At 31.4% G+C, this 20,105-nt stretch overlaps 1 protein-coding gene across 2 annotated transcripts in view; it reads right to left on the bottom strand.

Moving 5' to 3' along the window:
* LOC106457969 (protein scribble homolog) overlaps positions 1-20,105 on the bottom strand; it is a 256,183-nt gene that overhangs the window by 49,840 nt on the left and 186,238 nt on the right. For both annotated transcript variants that reach the window (XR_002610285.1, XM_022384070.1), the window contains exons 27-29: positions 17,680-17,796; positions 2,848-2,964; positions 1,227-1,289 (exon numbers count right to left, since the gene is read on the bottom strand). Coding sequence is in view for 1 of the 2 variants with exons in the window: in XM_022384070.1 (XP_022239778.1) it covers positions 1,227-1,289; positions 2,848-2,964; positions 17,680-17,796 (297 nt within the window). In the remaining variant the exon portion in view is untranslated. The remainder of the gene's footprint in view (positions 1-1,226; positions 1,290-2,847; positions 2,965-17,679; positions 17,797-20,105) is intronic.

Raw genomic sequence — 20,105 nt, 5'->3', positions numbered from 1 at the left:
ACTGAAAAAACATCTTACACAATCTTCTTACCACAACCAACACACTTTGAATTTCTAACCTACAGATATATATATATAGGTGCAGTATGCCAATTGGCCAATCACAGTAAAAAACAAAATAATTTGTATCACTAAGTTGAAATGGGGGTAAGAAAGCAAATCTTATATACATGTAACATCACTAAATTAGAAAGGGGGTAAGGAAGCCAGAAACACGTAACACTGAGTAATACACAAACACAAGTGATGGGTAGATAATATACAAAATGCTAATTCATATATTTACAATAAAGTAATTACAACAAATTTGCATAATAAATATTTTGTTAAGTGGCCAAACAAAAGAACAAGCTGCATGAACATATTAATGAAAAATTACAAAATAACAGGTTAATATGAAACAACTAAAACTGCTGTTATCATAATATCCCAGTCCACACACGTTTTTCAGGGAGGCATCCATCTTTTGATTTTTTTCTTTTTGTCAGAGAGCCTGGGTCATTTGTACCCATTTGCCTCTTTCCTCTTCTGTAAACTTTCTTTTAAATGGTTTGGTTTGTTTGTTATGAATTTTGAGCAAAGCTACACGACTGCTATCTGCACTAGTCATCACCACCCACCGCCATTTTTTGGGCTACGCTTTTACCAACAAATAGTGGGATTGACCATCACATTATAATGCCCCCATGACTGAAAGGGTGAGCATGTTTGGTGTGGTGGGGATTCAAACTTGCAACCTAACCACCTGGTCATGCCAGGTCCAATCTTAAGTGACATTTATATGTTTTCTTCATACAACAGATGAGATTTGAATAAATTGAAAGATCAGATTAATATATTTAATGAATTGCAAACAAAGTAGATGGTTTCTGATAAATTATATTTTATTTATAAGATATTTAGAAATTAACAAATTTAACTTACAGCAGTCAAAGTAATGTGAAAAACATGTAAGTCCCCTTTTTGATTATATAAAAGATTTATTTAATAAGATGATCCAAATTACCATGATTATGAAATTCTGACAGAAAAGAATTATATGTAAAAAGTTTAAGCAAATATAACTGGTTTAGGGTAATTAATACCAGAAACAAGGAGCCCATGGAAGATGATTTAATTTTTTACTGCCTAAAAACAAAGAATTTTACTGATATCAATAGAAACAAAAGTAAAGTTTGGATCCATATTTAGGGTGCATGGATAAAAATGAAAACAAACAAACAAACCTCAATAACCCTCATCCCTTCTTTTAGTTTTCCATTTCTTGCTGCTGCTTCATCTGGTTGAATCTGTGTAAGAAACACCAAAATAGCAGCATGAACAATCATGTGAACAGTTTTATCAAAAAATACACACAATTACATTACAATTAATAAAACTAGGTATTGGTTATATAGTTTCAAAAACCATGTTAAACTTTCTTGAAAATGAAACTTCTTGGAATCTAATGTTCTTGTACAATGAAATCTGTGCAAGTCTAATAACTTGTTCATATAATTATTAGTGTTCAAAAGCCATAAGTTCCATTGATATGTTTAAATATCTTTTAGTTATTCTTAATTAGAAATAAAACTCTAGGTTTCTCATTCTTTTCTGGTGTTGTTACAAATTAGTTAGTATGAATAGTTTCATAATACTGACAGATAGAATAGAATAACCATAAGAAATATTTCTTGACATACATAGTGTTCCCAATAATAAGCAAAATGTATCCAATAATTTTAATTTTTTACCTAAAAATTCTGAAAAATCAACAACAAAATCAACACTCAATAACGTATAACAGATTTTAAAATAAATAATAATAAACATACAAGGCTTTCAGATCCAAAAATACAAACTGCTTTTTTATTTTATTTTTCAAACACATTAGTAAGTATCAAATAAAATTTTAATACTAATTCTTGCAAAAAATAACATAACATTGTTGTACTCTAGTATGCAGTATTAGTATTTTGGAAATTGTTTCTTATGACAAGTTTTTAAAGCATACACATTATTTAAAATGTAAATATTTGTTAATTATTTTTAGTAATTACAATTTCTTATGAAGAAAGGTCTACTTTTAAAAGTGCTCAGGTTATAGGGTTTTGTATTTTTGTCTTAAATTAATCTTTTGAACCTACACGATTTCCTAACACCATGATTTACTAATTACAATGGATGTGTTGCAAAAATTTACCAACAGATTTCATTGTTGATGTAATGGTTTACCTAATTGAATCAGTTGGCAAAAGTTTGAGAGAAAAGAAATTAGACTGAAAGGTTTGTGTACTTAAGTTTTAAGTGAGTTGGAGGAATCTGAGAAATTAGAATAAAAGACAGATGATAAGTGGGTATATACTGGATAACATATTCTTTAATAACCTGAGAAAAAGAATCTTTGCAGTAGCAGCAAGTTAGTCTACTTTTTGGCATATGTTAACATGTAGGCTTAGTAAGTAATACAAGTTTTTTTTAAGTGTAAACTTTAAATTACATAACACAATTATGACTGATAGTAGGCATACAGAAAAATTATACTGTTTGATTAATACATGGAATTTGAAAGTGAATTGCTGCAATTTGATTATCAGTATAAATCCAAAATATCATTAACCTTTTATTTTGTAATAAGACTTTAAGTCATCTGTCAATCCAAGTAAGAATCCATTAAAAGATGCAGTACGTAAAAATATACAAATAAACCCAAATAATCCCTGTATTAAAACAATTTTATCCAGAACAGAAAAATTTCGTTTTATAAAATCATTCTTTGAAAACTTTTTCCACAAGATCACATTCTTTACAAAGAAAATATAATCAAATAGATCTCAAAGAAAAGCACACACAAAAAACAAAACCTACTGAAGACACAAATATTCCTTCATCAGCACTATCCTTTGGATTTCCAGGCTGGTCTTGTGTTCCTCCTCTGATTGTAACCCCCAGATTTTCATGTGGTTCTCTTGGAATTATAATTTTCTAGATAAAACAAACAGAAAAAAGTCCAGTAAATATGAATAATAAGGTGGAAATATATTTCATGCATAAGAAGTTTGTGTTACATATATATTTTTAAACCATACTTCAAAACAAATACAGATTGCATGTGTTACTTTTAAAAATTGTATATTTTTATGTAACATAAAAATATATCACATGAAATACAGATTTGAGTTATTTGTATACATTAATCATTGTACTGTCAGAAGGTCCTTCCTGCATAACAAAATACAAAATGTTTTCAATTTAACAGAAGTAACAAAGATACAAGCCCTACCCATAGCACTTCATTTTGTTGATTTAAACTCTGTTTGATCTACTTTAAAAAATTATCACTTGCAAGTTTTCAGAATAGTTTTCTATAAATAAATTATTAATATGTTTTAAAAACTTACTTTTGTAAAGCAGGATTTTAGTATCAACTTAAATCTTCAAATAGAAACAAAAAAGTTTAAAAAATTAGCAAGTATTAATACAATGTTAAATAGATACATGATAAATCTATATCATAATATACAGCTATTCAAGACAATATTTTATAATCTGTTATATGAACAGACAGTACTTTCAACTATACTTCACTGATAAATGGTTTGTGACATTATTTCTTGTTCTTATTGGGATAATACAGTTAAAAGGGATACCAATTTCCACAGAAAATATATATAAAAAAAAGGATTATCTGAAGTAAATTCAAATACTAAAATTATAATGGAAACTTAAGATGTGAGGGTATCTTGCAAAGTAATCTCAAAAAGCAAGAGTATAATACAAACCTAATTCAAATAGCAAGGCAGTATCATGCAAAGAAAACTTGTAGAACAAGAGAATATCATGCAGAATAAACTAAAATTGTTTTTACTCCACCTAACATTCAATAATAGAAGTTCATGTTCTATTCTTTTCATTAACTTTCTTACAATTAAGAATATTGTGGCAGTGCACTCACCTTTCAGTTAAGAGTTGGTTTTCATAGCTTAATGGAAAAGGTTCAAGAAATCTAAGGTGAAATTATTCCCAGGAGAATAATATGAAAAAAACTGGAGGTTGGCCCAACATCACATATATTTAAATAGTGGTTGGTAATACTACTAGTCTTGAAGGTTTTAAAGTTAGTTTTTTATTCAACTTTAGAGTTGAAAAGCACTTTTAATCTAGACATATTTTAACTGAATTTGTGGATATAACTGTTTGATAATTCTCTACTTAATTAAGTAGAGTATGACTAAGTAGTGTTTTTTTTTAAATCTAACATAACAAATGAGATATTTACTTTTTCAGTTTTACTGTGGAATATTCTATTCACAAATGACTGCTATTTTTCTATGTTTTCACAAAAACAAGTTTGGTTACAGTCCCGTCCTACACATTCTCAGCCAAGGAGATAAGTTGATGAAACTTTTGTCATGTTTAACTACGTTGAGTTGGTTAATGTATTTCTCCAGTTTTTAAATGGTAAACAACCCAATATAAAGTTCACTGTTGAAAATTAACAGAATGACAGACTCACATTTTTATATGTTCATGCCTTACAAAACTAGGATATGCTTACCATTAAAGTGTATTTTAAACCTACTTTCACTGGACTTTATTCACATTATGAAAGTTTCACTCCTTCAATCTATAAAGAAAATCTGGTATAAACCCAGTATACAGAACCTTTAAGAAGTCAAGAAATCAAAATCTATTTCAAGAAGAAGTTGAGAACATTAAAAAAGTGCTTGGAAGAATTTGTTTTCCATTGTCATTTCTATGTAGAATAATCTACTACAAAACTGAAACACTAAACCCAATCTGTTGATATATTAATGTTAGATAATTCAATGGAAACTGTTACTTTAGTCATACCATACTTAGGCATTATTTCATACATGATTGAGAAGAAAATTATCAAACAGCAATGTCCCTAAGTTCAGTTAAAATGTGTTTTTAAAACAGAGTCTAGGCCAAAAGGCTTTACAATTTTAAAGACAAAAACCATCCATTGAATACCTCACTGGTGATATATAAGTTCACATGCCTGAGGTGCAACCAGGAATATATTAAGTAAGCCAATAGAAGGCTCTGCAATCAAATAAAAGAACACTGTAATATTAAAACCTACAACACAGTATATAACCAGCCACTGATTAAACAAATATGTTGTTGTGCCTACTTCCAGTTTCTTCCATGTCATTCTCCATTTCCAGAAAGAATTCCACCTTAGAATACTAGAATCTTTTGCCATTAAGCTAAGAATACTAGCTCTTAATTGTAAAATGAACACACTGCCACTACATCTACTTCAATTGTGAAAATGTGAAGAAAAGAACAGAACACAAACTTTGATTGTTAAACAAATACAGCAAAAAGAGTAACATACAAAGAAAACGAAAATATCAAGAAAGCATAATGCATTGTAAAGTAAAACCCGAAGAGTATTATTAAATCTAAATTCAAATACAAGAGTTTTATGCAAAGTAAAAATCCAGTACCAAGAGGGTATAAAAGTACAATTGATTACCACAAGCATACTATGGAAAGTTCCTTGGCAAAAGACATGAGTAGCAGAAAGAATGCTTACTTACAGTTAATGGCACAGGATTGAGTTGAAGCAAAAATCTAACCACATTAGAAGCATGATGAAGAGAAATAGTAGAAAATGCAGCTATTAAAAATTAGATAAATTAGCTAGTAAACAAGAATTTTCTATATATTTTTAATACAAAATGCTAGATTTTTCACCAATGAAAATCCCAAACAAACTTTATCACATCCAAGTATTTTACTCAAAAAAAATATCTTTATGATAACTTATATATATGCTGTAATTATATAATGATGTTAGAATATAACTAAAAAAAACAAACAATAGAATTATCTACATTATGAATCAAAAAATGAAACAAATATAATATTTTGTTCCAAAGCTATTTAAACAGGATAAATAAACCCAAATTATAATCTTCAGGGTAAATTTTTAAAACATATTTCCCTTACTGAAGTTTTCAGATATATATTGATTTTAACCAGTTGTTTAATTATCATCTATACAGAAGTAATACAAAATAAAATCCAATGTAATAAAACAATGTTTCTTTAAATGCCCCTGTCTTTGCTCTGGTATAGATTAGGTGATTATAAATAAAAAACCCATATTTAAAATGATTATGTCTCAAAAACTGTTTGTTGTAGAAGAACAAAATTTCACCATCGTCAACTTAAAAATCAAAAGTTTTACTTAGAAAGTTTGGGTATGGGCTGGGTGTTTCAAAACCATATTATACTACATACTTGAATTGATTTCCTGGCTAATTAGCATTGCATTTACCTGTCTTATTTCTACCACCCTTTCAACAATATGAGGCTGATATTTGAATAAAATAAGTGTGTGAAACTGTTGATTCACTGTACCATTAAATGGAAATTTTACTTTGATCAAATGGCAATTCTGAAGAAAGTATGGATAATTACTTCCTTACAAGTAGTCTTAAAAATATCTTTAAAAATTCAGTTTGGTGCAACTAGATCTGTATGAGATGCCCCTTGTTCTAGGCAACCACATGTATCTGTGAAAACAACACTGAAGATTGTTTAGAATATCCAAAACCAAGCTGAGAAGCATCATTTTGAGGCATAATGTAGTAATGATGCTGTTCAACAACTTGATCTGTAAAATGTAGTTTAGGAAAAAAAGACAGCTCAAAGATGGCCACTTTTAGATGTCTGGATGGCATTGATGATAGTGATCCACCTTTGTGGCTCGACAAATGAAAATGTATTTTGGTCAGAGTATGCATGGCTAAAAACATTCTCTTGACAAACAATACACTCTTTCATTTCATTGGATAGGTTAACTCAAGAAGTGTTGTCATCTATACAACTGAAACTTACACAAAGTTCACCAGAAGCCTATTCATGAACCTTATGATACTGCATCTTGCAGCTTCAATAGCATCTGTCATTGATCCTTACTTTTTTGAAGTTATTGATGAGACTGACTGTACCCAAACTGTTTGGATAAGGTCAATTATAAAACAATGTTGGAAAAATAAGTTACTTCATGCCAGAAGGAATGAAGCACTGATACAATCACCTTCCAATAACATGAGGCAACCCCTCATATCTCTTGTCTTGTTAAAATACTTCTAACAGATACTTTTACAGAAGACAGAATCATAATGCATTCATTCAGGCAGAATGTTAAGCTTGATATTCTGATTGAGAAAAATGTAAAGCACTGAACATATTCTGTGATGGTTTATAAAAGCACTGTCTACCATGTTCAAATTTTCCTGAATAAAACTTATGATTCTCAATGTTTCTCTAGCTAAATTTACTTTATGACAAGTAGCTTTTAGATAAAATTATTGTAAACGAGAGGCTTTCTGGATAAGCTACATACTAAAGCATTTTTGTCAAACAATGTAAAGGAAGTATACCAGAAGATGTAAATTCTGAACATCTTTTTCTTTTTTTTTACAAAATTAAACAATATGGAATGAAAACAAAGATTTTGTTTGGAAACTTTCAAGTGTAGTCTTTGATAAGTTTTAAAGTTTGATAATTTTTAAATTCATTGCCCTTTAAAAATTGAAACTGACTGTCATTATCCATATAATATTGCGCTTTCTGTTATTTGTTCTTTTTTAAATACTCTCTGTAAATACAAGTACATTTGCAAAATACAAAGTACAAAAAGAAATTTCTGGTTAAATATAATTCATTTTATGGTCCTTACTGGTGTTGCTTAGGAGTACCAAATCAACTACATTGAAAAAACACCATAATTTTATAAGTGAAAAATTATAATATAGAAAATTACAAGATGTTTGCAAAAATATATTTAGTATTAAGCCTTCTAGTCCTCTAGTTTACAGATGTAAGGTTGATCTGTGTGAATGAAGAAGACTAAATCTTCAGTCTAGATATTTAAGTCTCTATCCCTAAAACCTTTTAATTTTGTTATTCGTGTATAAAATGTGTCTTAATCAACATTTTATGTTTTGTATTTTAAAAAATTCCATGGTCTACCATCAAATACCAATAATAAAGATAACTACATGTGACAAAACCTTAATCACTTCAAAGTCCATATGTCACAACTTAAGTCACTTTGCAGTCAACTAAATGCTTTGCAATCTCATTGTGATCAGTCTACTATAATGTTACTTGCAATAATACATACAAAGAAACCAAATATATTTACCACAATTTTATGGTCATTTTTAGATGTGTGTTAGTCTTACAGTCAACATCAACTATTTACATGGATCACAGTCACCTAAACAGATCTTATCAACTTGAAACTGCATGTTAATCTTTAGCTAGGAATTTAGTGAAAAACCAAAAGATAAAAAAATGTGAGTTTGATAAATGATAATGATGAATGTGACATAAACTGTAAACCTGCAAATAACAATATGTCAATTTTTTTATTCTCAGCAAACGTTATTTTTTCATATAATAATAAAAATATTACCTTTTTATTAACTTCAAACATAAATGTTTGGACTAGATGTACAAAAATATTAAAGTATGTAATGAAAAATAAAAATAGTATATATGTATTTAATATATCTATTTATTTCCCAATTGCCCCCCAGTGGCACAGCGGTATGTCTACGGACTTACAATGCTAGAATCCAGGTTTTGATACCCGTGGTGGGCAGAGCACAGATAGTCCATTGTGTAGCTTTGTGCTTAATTACAAACAAACAATCTTTCCTAATTATTAGTGTTAAAATGTACTACTTATTACATACAAATTGAAGTTAATCAAGTTTTTCAATTTCATAATAATTGTCCTCCAGTGGTACGTCTGTAGACTCATACCGCTAAAAACCAGGTTTCAATACACGTGGTGGGCAGAGCACAGATAGCCCTTTGTCTAGCTTTTTGCTTAACTACAAACAAACAAATAATCCCTAACAATTTAAAAATCCATAAAGCAATAAAACAAAAATACGTCAACTCAGTTTATCATGAGTATTTCCAAACATTAAAGATAGTTTCTATCAACCATGTAATAACCAGGAAATCCTGTCTCATATTTTAAACCTCAATATTTGTCACATAAGCATTTGTATTTTTGATATCACGACATTTTACTGCCACAGTAAATAACTGCCAGTGCATTTTACTGCCAACAAATAATTTTGTTCTCTAAACAAAACCTTTCCTAATACAGTGAACGACTTATTCTCAAAAATTAAAACAATGACCAAAGTACAAATAATTATGTTCTTAAAACAAAACATTTCTTAGCACAGTGCACAACTTTATTCACAAAAATTACAGTGAACTAATAAACTATTGCACTAAACTTGAATAAAAATAAAATTCAATAAGTTGATGGAAAAACAAAATAATAAAGTAAATGAATAACTTGCTGGAGAAAAAAAGGCTATCACAATATAGTAAATACGTATACTATTATTTATGTTTGTATGAGTACAAAGTTTATGATGTAATTTTTGTGTTCAAGGTTTGTTGACATAATGATGGTTGCTTTTATAATATTCCAATAATATAATTTCTACACATGCAGAAATCCTTAAAATGAAATAACTAACTGCTGCATCCCTTTGTTGGCAGTAGAATGTCATAGAACCAAAAAAAGTAGTAATTACTCTGTGAAGTGTTAAAGTCTGGTATACACAAATGTTTAGACTTAAGGAAGCAAATGTGTTGTGTAAAATATGGTTTAACTATGAGAAAACTGTAAAGCTATACAAGTTTTCTATAACAAATGTACTTGACAGTGCTTGAAAATGGCATACAGTACATATATAAAAAAATGAGAGATATTTTTGCATATTGATATGTTGTTAATTTAAATATCAAATACACATAGAAATAAGTCATTCTTTTCAAACAGTTGGACTATTCATATACTTATATGTTTACTTAGGTTTTTTAAAAAAAACTTTAAAGGAAATTATCTGTAAGAAATGTAAAAGTATAAAAATGAAGTAACCATTTTGTGGCCAACATTAAAATACTTTTAGTAGGAGCATTTTAACAAATTAAAACATTTTATAATCCAAAAAAAAGCCAAACACTTTTAACTTCTACTAACAACTTTTGGAACATACCTACATGTACCACACTAGTATGCAAAAATCAGATAAAAGCCATCATCTGTATAACAATGTTATTGATTATGAAATAAACAATTAAATATATTTTTAGAAATAATTAATTAATGCATTTAACTTTATTTTTGTTCACTCATTTTGATATTAACCTTTTCGAGATGGTTCACAGGTGAAAAGCCATGTTATCTCGTTTGTTGACTCACATTCAAAATTTTATTGAACTACTATTTCATGAATTTATGCCAATAAGCTTGGCATCAAACTGTAGATTATAATTCATATTTTAGAACTATACATTACCCAATTTGTTAATTTAAAAGTAAATAGTAAAAAACACAGATAAACATCAATTTTTTTGTGTCATGTGGTATGTCTATAGTTTCATACGAATTAGAAACTCAAGTTACAGATATTGACAAGCTAGAATATAAAATAAGAGCCTCTTATCTTTTCAATTCGCTAAGATATTGCTCACATAATAAATCAAACACAGTGGCATCCTGCTCACCTCTTTCCATTTTTGGAAATGCTCCCTTATATACACTTACTTTTATATGTGACATGAATAACCAATTGGAAGCTCAGAATGTCCCCCTAGTTGTTTTCTCAGCATTTCTAATGTACCTAATGGCATATCTTTCATTTGAACCAAGATTTCAATGAGGTAGCTTGTGTCTTTAGTCTGCTCGAAATTTCATGTTTTTTTAAACCCAAATACAACTTAGTTACTAAGTTTGATAAATTATAGTAGAATTCCATGGTATTGATGTAGTAATTTATGATTTTTTAGTTATTTAAAAGTATATATAAAACCTAAAAAAAATATTTTGTTTCATATCCTCCACATGAAAATTTTTTAAAGGCTTAGCAACTTACATCACGCAGCAACTGAGTACAAAGGTCGTAACTAGAAGAGATAATTGATTGCTTTACTTCCTTATTTACTGTTCTGTGTTTTAGGAAAAATAACTTTAAGAACTTAATTCAAAATAGCAATAATCTATATACATATGTAAGTATAATAATTGAAATGTGACTGTATTTTACAAAATACTAGTCTTCCAAAACACAGCCAAGACAAGTTGCTTTGTACAGACCAAAGTTCACCTTTATATTATTTGATATGGTAACACGAGTGCATGTGAGCTGCGTTATTGTAACTTCTGTATTGTTAGCAAGGCATGGGTGAAAAGTCAATATAATAAAAATAAAAAATATATATAAATCTATAATGTTATGAGATTTAAGCTATTTCGTCTAAACATTTATGTTTTCTTGTTATCATCTGTGTTCATTCTAGAATGAAAGAGGCATAATTTATGCTTATTTCCTAATTTTTTATGGTGGTTGCAAGATTGGTCTAATTTACTGAACCCGTACAGAGATTCATTACTGAAAATAACAGATAATATATAAAGTTTTTTCTTAAGAAATGTTTGATAACTATCTAGACATTATAAAGATATCGCATGTGAAATTTCAAAATTTTCTGATGCATAAAAGTATTTTTAATTTTAAAATGAAAATTACTTTGCATGAAAGATAGGCAAATGTGAAAAGAAAAAAAAAGGCATGAGAGAAATATTGCTTTAGAAACCTTAAGACCTAATAAAAAAATTAGATATTTTACGTTATGAAGGCATTGTAATGTTTACTGATAAACTGCCAAATTTCATTAACATTCGCTTACTAATTTAAAAGTTATAGTATGAAAACTATAACAAGCACAAAATGGTTATGAGGTCGGTCCCAGGGACCAAGCCTGGGTTGAAAGAGTTAAATGTCAAGAGCACAGAGCCAGTATGTTTCCAAAGAATATGGTAAATACTAAAATAAAATGTATTAAAAGAAACAAAAGCAAAATTTAATAAAGCAACAAGCAGTGTAACAAGACTAACAAACAGAAGAAAAATCCTATCAAATTATTATACATTTTACAATATAACAGTATTTCAAAATTTCTTTAGCCCAAGTTCAAAGAGGGTTCCCTTCCAGATTAAAGAGTAACTTTTAGACCACCAGATGTATAACCTATGTATTTAAATTTAGTTTTTTTACACTCCTTCCTGTAATGCCTCTCGCAACCATATGATTCAACAACTACTTGCTATTCATTAGAAGGTTTTATTGGACAAAGGATGAACCTCACTTCCTCTCAAAAGTTGTAATTTTCCTAAACTGAAAATGTATTTCCAATAGGTACTTACCTCCATTCACATAAACAGCTCTATATGCAAATTTTTTTCCACATGTCACAAGCCTTTAGCTCCCACGTATCCCCAAGATCAGTGTGGTTCAACTGGGTCTTGCATGCAAATCATCATGCGACTCTCTCTATTTAATTATACTAAACTATCACTTTGGCAGAAAATGGAAGCATCGATTTTTCAGTGGGGAGGAAGGGATGGAAGTGTGAGCAGAGTTAAGTACCTATTGGAAATAGATTTTCAGTACAGAAAAATTATAACTTCCGAGACAGTGCATTACCTCTTCTCACATAAATAGCTAGAATCTCAATAGATGGAGGGAAAGAAAGAAGCATCTGAAGCACACCCTAAAAGAGAAGATCCTCGCAGTAGAGGATCATACTTGAGAGACTGCACTTCTTCTGTACCAGGTATACTCTGGGAGGAGCACATCCAAAAGAGAGAGAATAATGGTTGAACAGTGATCCAAACCACACAATATTGGAAACTCAATCCCATAGAGTACAATCAATGTGGATGAAAGTAAAAGGATGTGCCTCTAGGTGTAGACTGGCTAGGGTGTGACAGACCATACACAGCAAGTCAACTGCATCCAAAACCCAGCTGCTGAGAACTGACATCCATGTGGGGGTAGGATGAGGATCATACTGTTGGTAAGTCAACTAAAATCCAAAACCAAGCCACCAGGAACCAACATCCATGTGGGAGTAGGAAAGAGGATCATACCGGCAGCAAGTCCACTACAATCCAAAACCAAGCCTCCAGGAACCAACATCCATGTGGGAGTAGGAAAAAAGATCATTACGGCAGCAAGTCAACTACAATCCAAAACTCAGCCATATGGTGGGGGTAGGAAAGAGGATTATACCCTTTTCACCTCAAGTTCAGCAGACTGGAGGGAACCTCGTACACCCCCTCCCCTCTATGAACGGGACACATGACAGCAATGGCATAACTTGTTTGACCAATCCGGGAACCCAACACCTGCCTAGATGATTGGTATAGTAAAGATGTCTCTGTAATGTAAACTATCTCACTCTAAACCAGTCCAACTGGAACTGCTCCCTGGATGATTGGTATAGTAAAGATGTCTCTGTAATGTAAGCTATCTCACTCTAAACCAATCCAACAGGAACTGCTCCCAGGGCATCAGATTGGAGGACATCTTGTCATCTAAACTAGCAGAACACCACTGCTCTACTCTCAACTGAATGGTTTTATCATTAGTTGTATCGTATATCATTATCACGTTCAGGATGCTTGGAACTGGAAAGTGGTAAGGACTCTTATACTCCACTGGAAGAAAAAGGGGGGAGAAAATGAGGTGGAGAGTCCGGAGGAATGTCAACACCAGAGACAATGCAATAGAAGACCACAAAAACCCTATTTCGAATGAAGCAAATATATATAGAGGAAAACATACGAACAATCTTGTGGAACACCCCATCTCAACAGTGTGCATTTAGTGGCCATGAAAATTATTCAAGTCATCATGGCCTTACAATGCACATTTTACTAGTTAGTATACCTGAACAGGCACTACTCCATAAAGACGAAAAGGGATATGCCCCTGAAAATAAGTGGTATATATATAAAAAAAGGTATTTGACCCAGTCACAGTCTTACCTGAAGAGTGAAGGATGGTGACAGGTGGATGACAGTTCCCTGACAAGGAAGAAACAGCTACCCAAAGCATATAATAGGAGATAAACATATGAGGTGTAGTCCCAGTGCTTGACGAAAGAAGTACCTCCAACATACTACAAGAGTAAGATGCAGGTAAAAGAGAAGGTGCCTAATCTGAGTGAAGACAACAGGAATTGATGAAGGGAAAAAGGAGACAAGGAAGAAAAGGCCAATCAAATCAAAAGCCGAATCCAAAGGGTAAGGAAGGAAGGAAGAAGACACAAACAGAGCAGAGGTGTCAGGGAACGAAACAACAGGAAAAGGAATCAATGAAAAGAAGTCTTGAAGGCAACGAATCAACCCAGAGCAGGTACAGGATTAAAGATTGGGATTAAAGGTGGGAGATAGAAGGAAATAAAAACAAAGAACATGTCCCACATGCTGCCAAAGTGGTGGGTAGGGAAAATCAGTCTAGAACAAAAAGGACAGATTGAGCTGAAGCAGCTGAGAAAACTAGATCTGTGTTTACCAGGAAGGAGCAATTAGAAAGACCTGACACAGAATGGCTTGTTTGGTTTGTTATGAATTTTGCACAAAACTACACAAGGACTATCTGCACTAGCTGTTCTTTATTTAGCAGTGTAAGACTAGAAGGATTGACCATCACATTATAATACTCCCATGTATGAAAGGTCGAGCATGTTTGGTGTGACAGGGATTCAAACCAGTGACCCACAGGTTGCAAGTTGAGCACCCTAACCACCTGGCCATGCCGGGCACAGAGTGGCAAGGTGAACAAAATCACCCTCAGAAGATGACAAATGGTATGAGAAAATAAATGTATAAATAGGTCCCAATCCTGTCTGAACACATTGATAGCTAAGGAAAGTGGATGAGGAACCAAAGACAAAGACATACAGATCTGAAACAAGCTCAAAGAGCTAGGCAAGAAACTAGTACCCAACTCCATGATAAACAAACTTAAGATAGTGCCACGAGGGATGAAAAATAGGAACATATGCATAAGAATATAAAATGTTGACCATGGACATCCTCAGTCCTGGAGAAAAAAACCCACCATAGTGTGATAAAAGACAATATAGAAAAAAGGGAAAGAACCAAGAAGTGAATAAGGGGGCAGATCAATCACAGAGCTCCATTATGCACCAAGAATACAAGACTAATGGAGGAACGCTTAGATGTAGGACAGGTAAATGACAGGAATGTGCCGGCCATGGAACATGAATAAAGAATGCAATGGCCAGATAGAGGCAAATGAGCAACCAAAAAGAAAAAATCAAATGTAGTAATACAGATACCCTACTAAAGTCACAGGAGTAACACCTCCCAAAAAAAATTGGACCAGTGGAGGAAAAGAGCCATCTGTACATCCCAATAAGAAGTGGAAGGGAAACAAACTTGGTACAAGATAGTGTCCCATCCCAGAAGATCCCAAAAGCAAAGAAACCATGTTTGTAGGGAAAGAGCCGAAGATGGCAATCATCCCAACATGGAGGTAAGAAGGAGGAAGGTATCTCACGAAAATCCCCAAGAAATAGATAGAATGCCTCAGAAAAGAGGTGTATGGTGGCCAATACCAGTAGGCAACAGGGGAAGATGAAGGCTGGAAAACTTGGCTAGGAAGAAAGGGATAATATTAACAGATTCTACCCCCCATACAGGCAACAGATATTCGAAGTGCAGAGAAGCAAGAAAACAAAAAACAATCTGCCTGATGATAAGCTAAGGCAAAATGAACCAAAACCAGTGGAGGGTGAGGCATGCCAGCACCATCTCTCAAAATAGAGACAAAAAGGCCCAGCATGAACTAAATATAAAATGTCTTGAAAAAGATGATAAACAACAACAACAACTGCAAAACATGTATAAAAAGGGCTGAGATAGGCCTAGCACACCGTGTAGTAAAGGCCTGGGAAGGCCAATTCATAATCAGGTGGAGGAAAATTTTCAAAATAGACATTGTCCCATTTAAGTTTGGCAGTTTGAGGAGGAAGGTGAGCAATAGTGGGAGAAGGTTGGGCAGATCCTGGACCCAGGGATCCTCAAAAATGAAAATAATTGTAAGAAGTATAAAGTATAATTAATTGTGAAAATGAAGGAGTCCTTATATTGTAAAATTAAGTAAGTGTATATGGACAATAAAAAATTTAGTCGATGGTATCTGTTGAAGAAACAATATATTTAACCTAATTTACGATTTACCAGTAAGATGAATGACAGGTAAGCCTAAACTAATGTTGTAGTACAAAAGGATATCACTAAATGTCAATTAAAAAACCATAACCTTACATGAAGTAGGTACAAGTCTTACTAAATGTATGTTATTGAAACCAAATAACTACAAATAATAATATTAATATCAAAATATTCAAAAAGCTATAACAGTATAACAGCTTATCTGTCCAAAGTTGGTGGACCCAAATGTACGGGCTACCAAACTCGAGGCCTGACAAAGGTCAACTCATATTATGATCAATCTCCCAATGTATTAAAGCTGACAGTTCCTTAGTCGAGTACTGCCATCTGAAGCCTAGATAATTGTTCTGGAAGTAAATCAAAACAGTTTTGAAGTGGAAACAGAAGCTTGGGTGAAAAGCAGAAAAAAATGAAGAGCAATAAAGGTAAGTTATCACTTAAAATATGTAAAGTGAAGTAGAAAAAAATAGAAAATATCTCCCCCTTCATATGATATAAAAAAAAAATATGGGAAGAGAGCACAAACAAAAAATGTCGTGATGACAGCACTGCCAAACAAGAAGTGATAGTTTGGTAGAATTGAATAGAGGCAGTCACATGCGTCAGGAGAGTGTGTCACACTCCTATTGGTGGTGGTGGGTGGGGGGGGGGGTTGTCACATGATGATTTGCATGTGAGATTCAGTTGAACCATGTTGATCTTGGGGGTACATAGGAGCTCAAGGCTTGTGGCATGCAAAAAGAAAATTTTCAGTGGCATTATCAAATACTTATAATTTGTACCTGCTAATTAAGAAAATGTAGTTATTTTCCCTTAATAGCATATCTTACACAAATGTATTGTGCAATCTTTAAACAAGTAAAACTACTAATTTTATTACTTTTTATACTTCTTATTGCTGACTAGAGTATTAAAAAATTATTAAAACTAAAAAAAACAATGCACAAACAGTTTAGCATTCTAGCACTGAAGATGATGTTCTTTTTTTCTCAGTGGAATACTTTCCATTGACTTGGAGGAATTTTCATAAATTGAAACTACAGACTGTAAAATGCATGAATACAAACTATATATCTTTCAGTTAAAAATAATTACACATTTCTGTTTACGAAAATTTCAAAATATTATCTCACTACTAAATTGATAATTAATACTATGAAATAGACTAACAATCAGCACTAAATTCTAAATTAACTTAAAAAAGACCTTTTTTAAACACCACACAGTTATAAAACAGTATTTCTAACCATTCAATGATAATTATATATATTTTTTAATTAATTCAAACCATCTAGAGTAATTTTAATCACAATGAATAGCGGAATGTGATTCAAACACTCTTAACATCTATTACATTAAAAAATGTTGAATTAATTAATATTCTGTTACTGGTAAATAAATACATCATTTTAATGAATATTAAAAAATGTGATTAAAATTTTCCCATACACAGTGAAATTCAAGACTTTTCTAACTGGTGTGCATACATACAATTGAGTTGTTTTAGGATATTATAGTGTCAATGATTATGCAACTCTGTAATTCTGAAGTGAAGAATGGCTTACCTGCCAGCCCTTGGGGAGTGGGTCATGTTGAATGGTAAGGACCATTTGATAGATTGGTGCAAGTAGTGCTAAAACAGCTTCTTGGTGGGAAGCTCTCTGTACATCAACACCATTCACCTGAAGAAACATTTTACATTCATGAGAATTACTATCAATCTAAACCACTTACAGTGAAATAAAAAAAAATTAATGATTTATGCATGTATTTATCAGCAAACCAAGTACACATTACATTTTTTCCATATCCTTTCTCTTTAAGTTACTGAGGAATGAATTATTAATAGTTCTGCTGAATTTCTGGAATACAGAGTAGTACCTAGACATGAAACTGAGAAAAGTTATTAGAGTATTATTTTCCATAATAAATTAGCAACTGTAACAGATCACCCGCTTATCATATTCTTATGAAATATATAAATTTTCTCTTTAACAATATTTTACAATATAATTGTTATAATTTAATTATCTCTCAATCCAATGAAATAGCTTAAACACTTTTAAACCAAATTATAGTCATGGTCAACAATAAGATGTAAACTTCTGTATTGACTATACATACGTAACAGGTCTCAGCAGTCAACACGAGCAAAGAAACAACAAAGGTAGTAAAATGAAGATAATTATACTTTTACATTCAAAATTTTATATTTCAGAATAATAAACTTACTACTTTCCATTACAATAAAAATGTTTAAAAATTGGAAATATATATTTTTTGTCAGTCTACTTGTAAAAAAACTGTAACAATTTGAAAAAATTTAGAAATTAAAAATAATATTACATATGGTTTGTCAAAACACAAACATTGTATGACCCTGCTATTATTTGCTGATGTGAACAAAGTTTGTTTCCTGATTTCATATTTTAACTTGGGAGTTTCTCTGACAGGTTTATTATGGATTAGTTTTGTGTCAGTTTAGTTTCTCTGCATTCTTGACAAATTTACCATGGATTTGTCTAGCTTGAGATACACTTTTGATACAACATAATTATTCTTATTTTTTCAATAAAAATGTTTAAGGGGAAAAAAAAAACTATGTAGAACAAGCAAAAGTACCTGTCCTCAGTGATGGGAAAAGTTTAAGTTAATCTATCAACTTAAATTATTTCATGGACTTTAAAAAGCTTATTTGTGTTGCACTCTCAGTTTCTCAGACCCAAAGCTCTTACTTACTTATAACCACCCACTGCAAAAAGTAATTGTTGAGCATTTCAGTCATGCTAAGAGCCACTCAACAATAACATACGGTAAATCTACATTTTTATTCTTTAAATTACATCACATTTTGAATTTGAATGATAGCATGATTAATTCCTAACAATTTAGTGTAGAATATCCTGCTTGCAAAATAACATTTTGCATCAATATTATTCATGCCTGTTCTCCCATCATTTCAAAAGTGAATGTTGAGCTTTACCTGTGTGCACAGCTTTTCAAACTGAAGACAGACGAATGCTCGGAGAGACACCACGGTTCACAACATATATATAAGATTATACATGGATTTGCTCAGTACACTAGTGCCCAATGATGGCTTTGGTAAGAGAACCAAAAACACACAAATATAAGTATTTTAACATAAAAAAGGTCCATGGATAATTCTACATATTAATTTACCTACGTTATGAATCTTAAAAATCTACGTTACATTACATACTCATCCCACTTTATTAGTTATGCTAAATTTCAATTACAGTTGCAATATCTCACAGACAGAACTCAAGACTCCTTTATGTATAACTCAAAAAAAGTTTCTTATAATAGCAAACACGTCAATACTTTGTCAGATGTGTAGTAGAATAAAACACTTAATTTACCAGCATTATAAAATTAAGACATTTACAAGATATATTTTGTTTTCAAATTTGCTATAATTCACCTTAATTTATATATTTTGCACCTTTTTTCTCATACTGATTAGTTTAATCATATGTGCATGAATGGGTATACAAGTGTGTTTGCCACAACCTTTTATAAAGCACCATTCAACACGGTATTAGATATTTGATGACAGAGTTGTCAACTAGTCATTTTACCCTGCATTGCTAATTTAGTGACAGTTTGTGGTAGAGGAGAGTAAATATCAAATACAATATATGGTAGTACTAGAAATAAGAATGTACACATGCATTTTGGAGGTTCTAGAGATTATGCAAATACAATAGACAAACTATATAATACACAAAAAGTATTTTTATTCTCCACATGCAAATTACCCCCAAGTATAAATATTTTTGTGTATAATAGCCTTTCACCCTGTGCTAAAACCTTGTCAAATTTTCTGTAGATATGCATAGTAAATTTGAAATTATAGTCAACATTCCTTCGCTGATATGGGGTTGGTTACTGGATTGACCCCATACACATTCAGTTAAATGAAACAGAAAACAAATTTTCGTATCATTGTAAGCCAACTTTTGCAAAT

The sequence above is a fragment of the Limulus polyphemus genome, unplaced genomic scaffold (assembly GCF_000517525.1).
Source record: "Limulus polyphemus unplaced genomic scaffold, Limulus_polyphemus-2.1.2 Scaffold399, whole genome shotgun sequence".
Taxonomy (NCBI): Eukaryota; Metazoa; Arthropoda; class Merostomata; order Xiphosura; family Limulidae; genus Limulus; species Limulus polyphemus.
The sequence above is the reverse complement of the archived record's forward strand: the minus strand, read 5'-3'. Positions and strand labels throughout refer to the sequence as shown.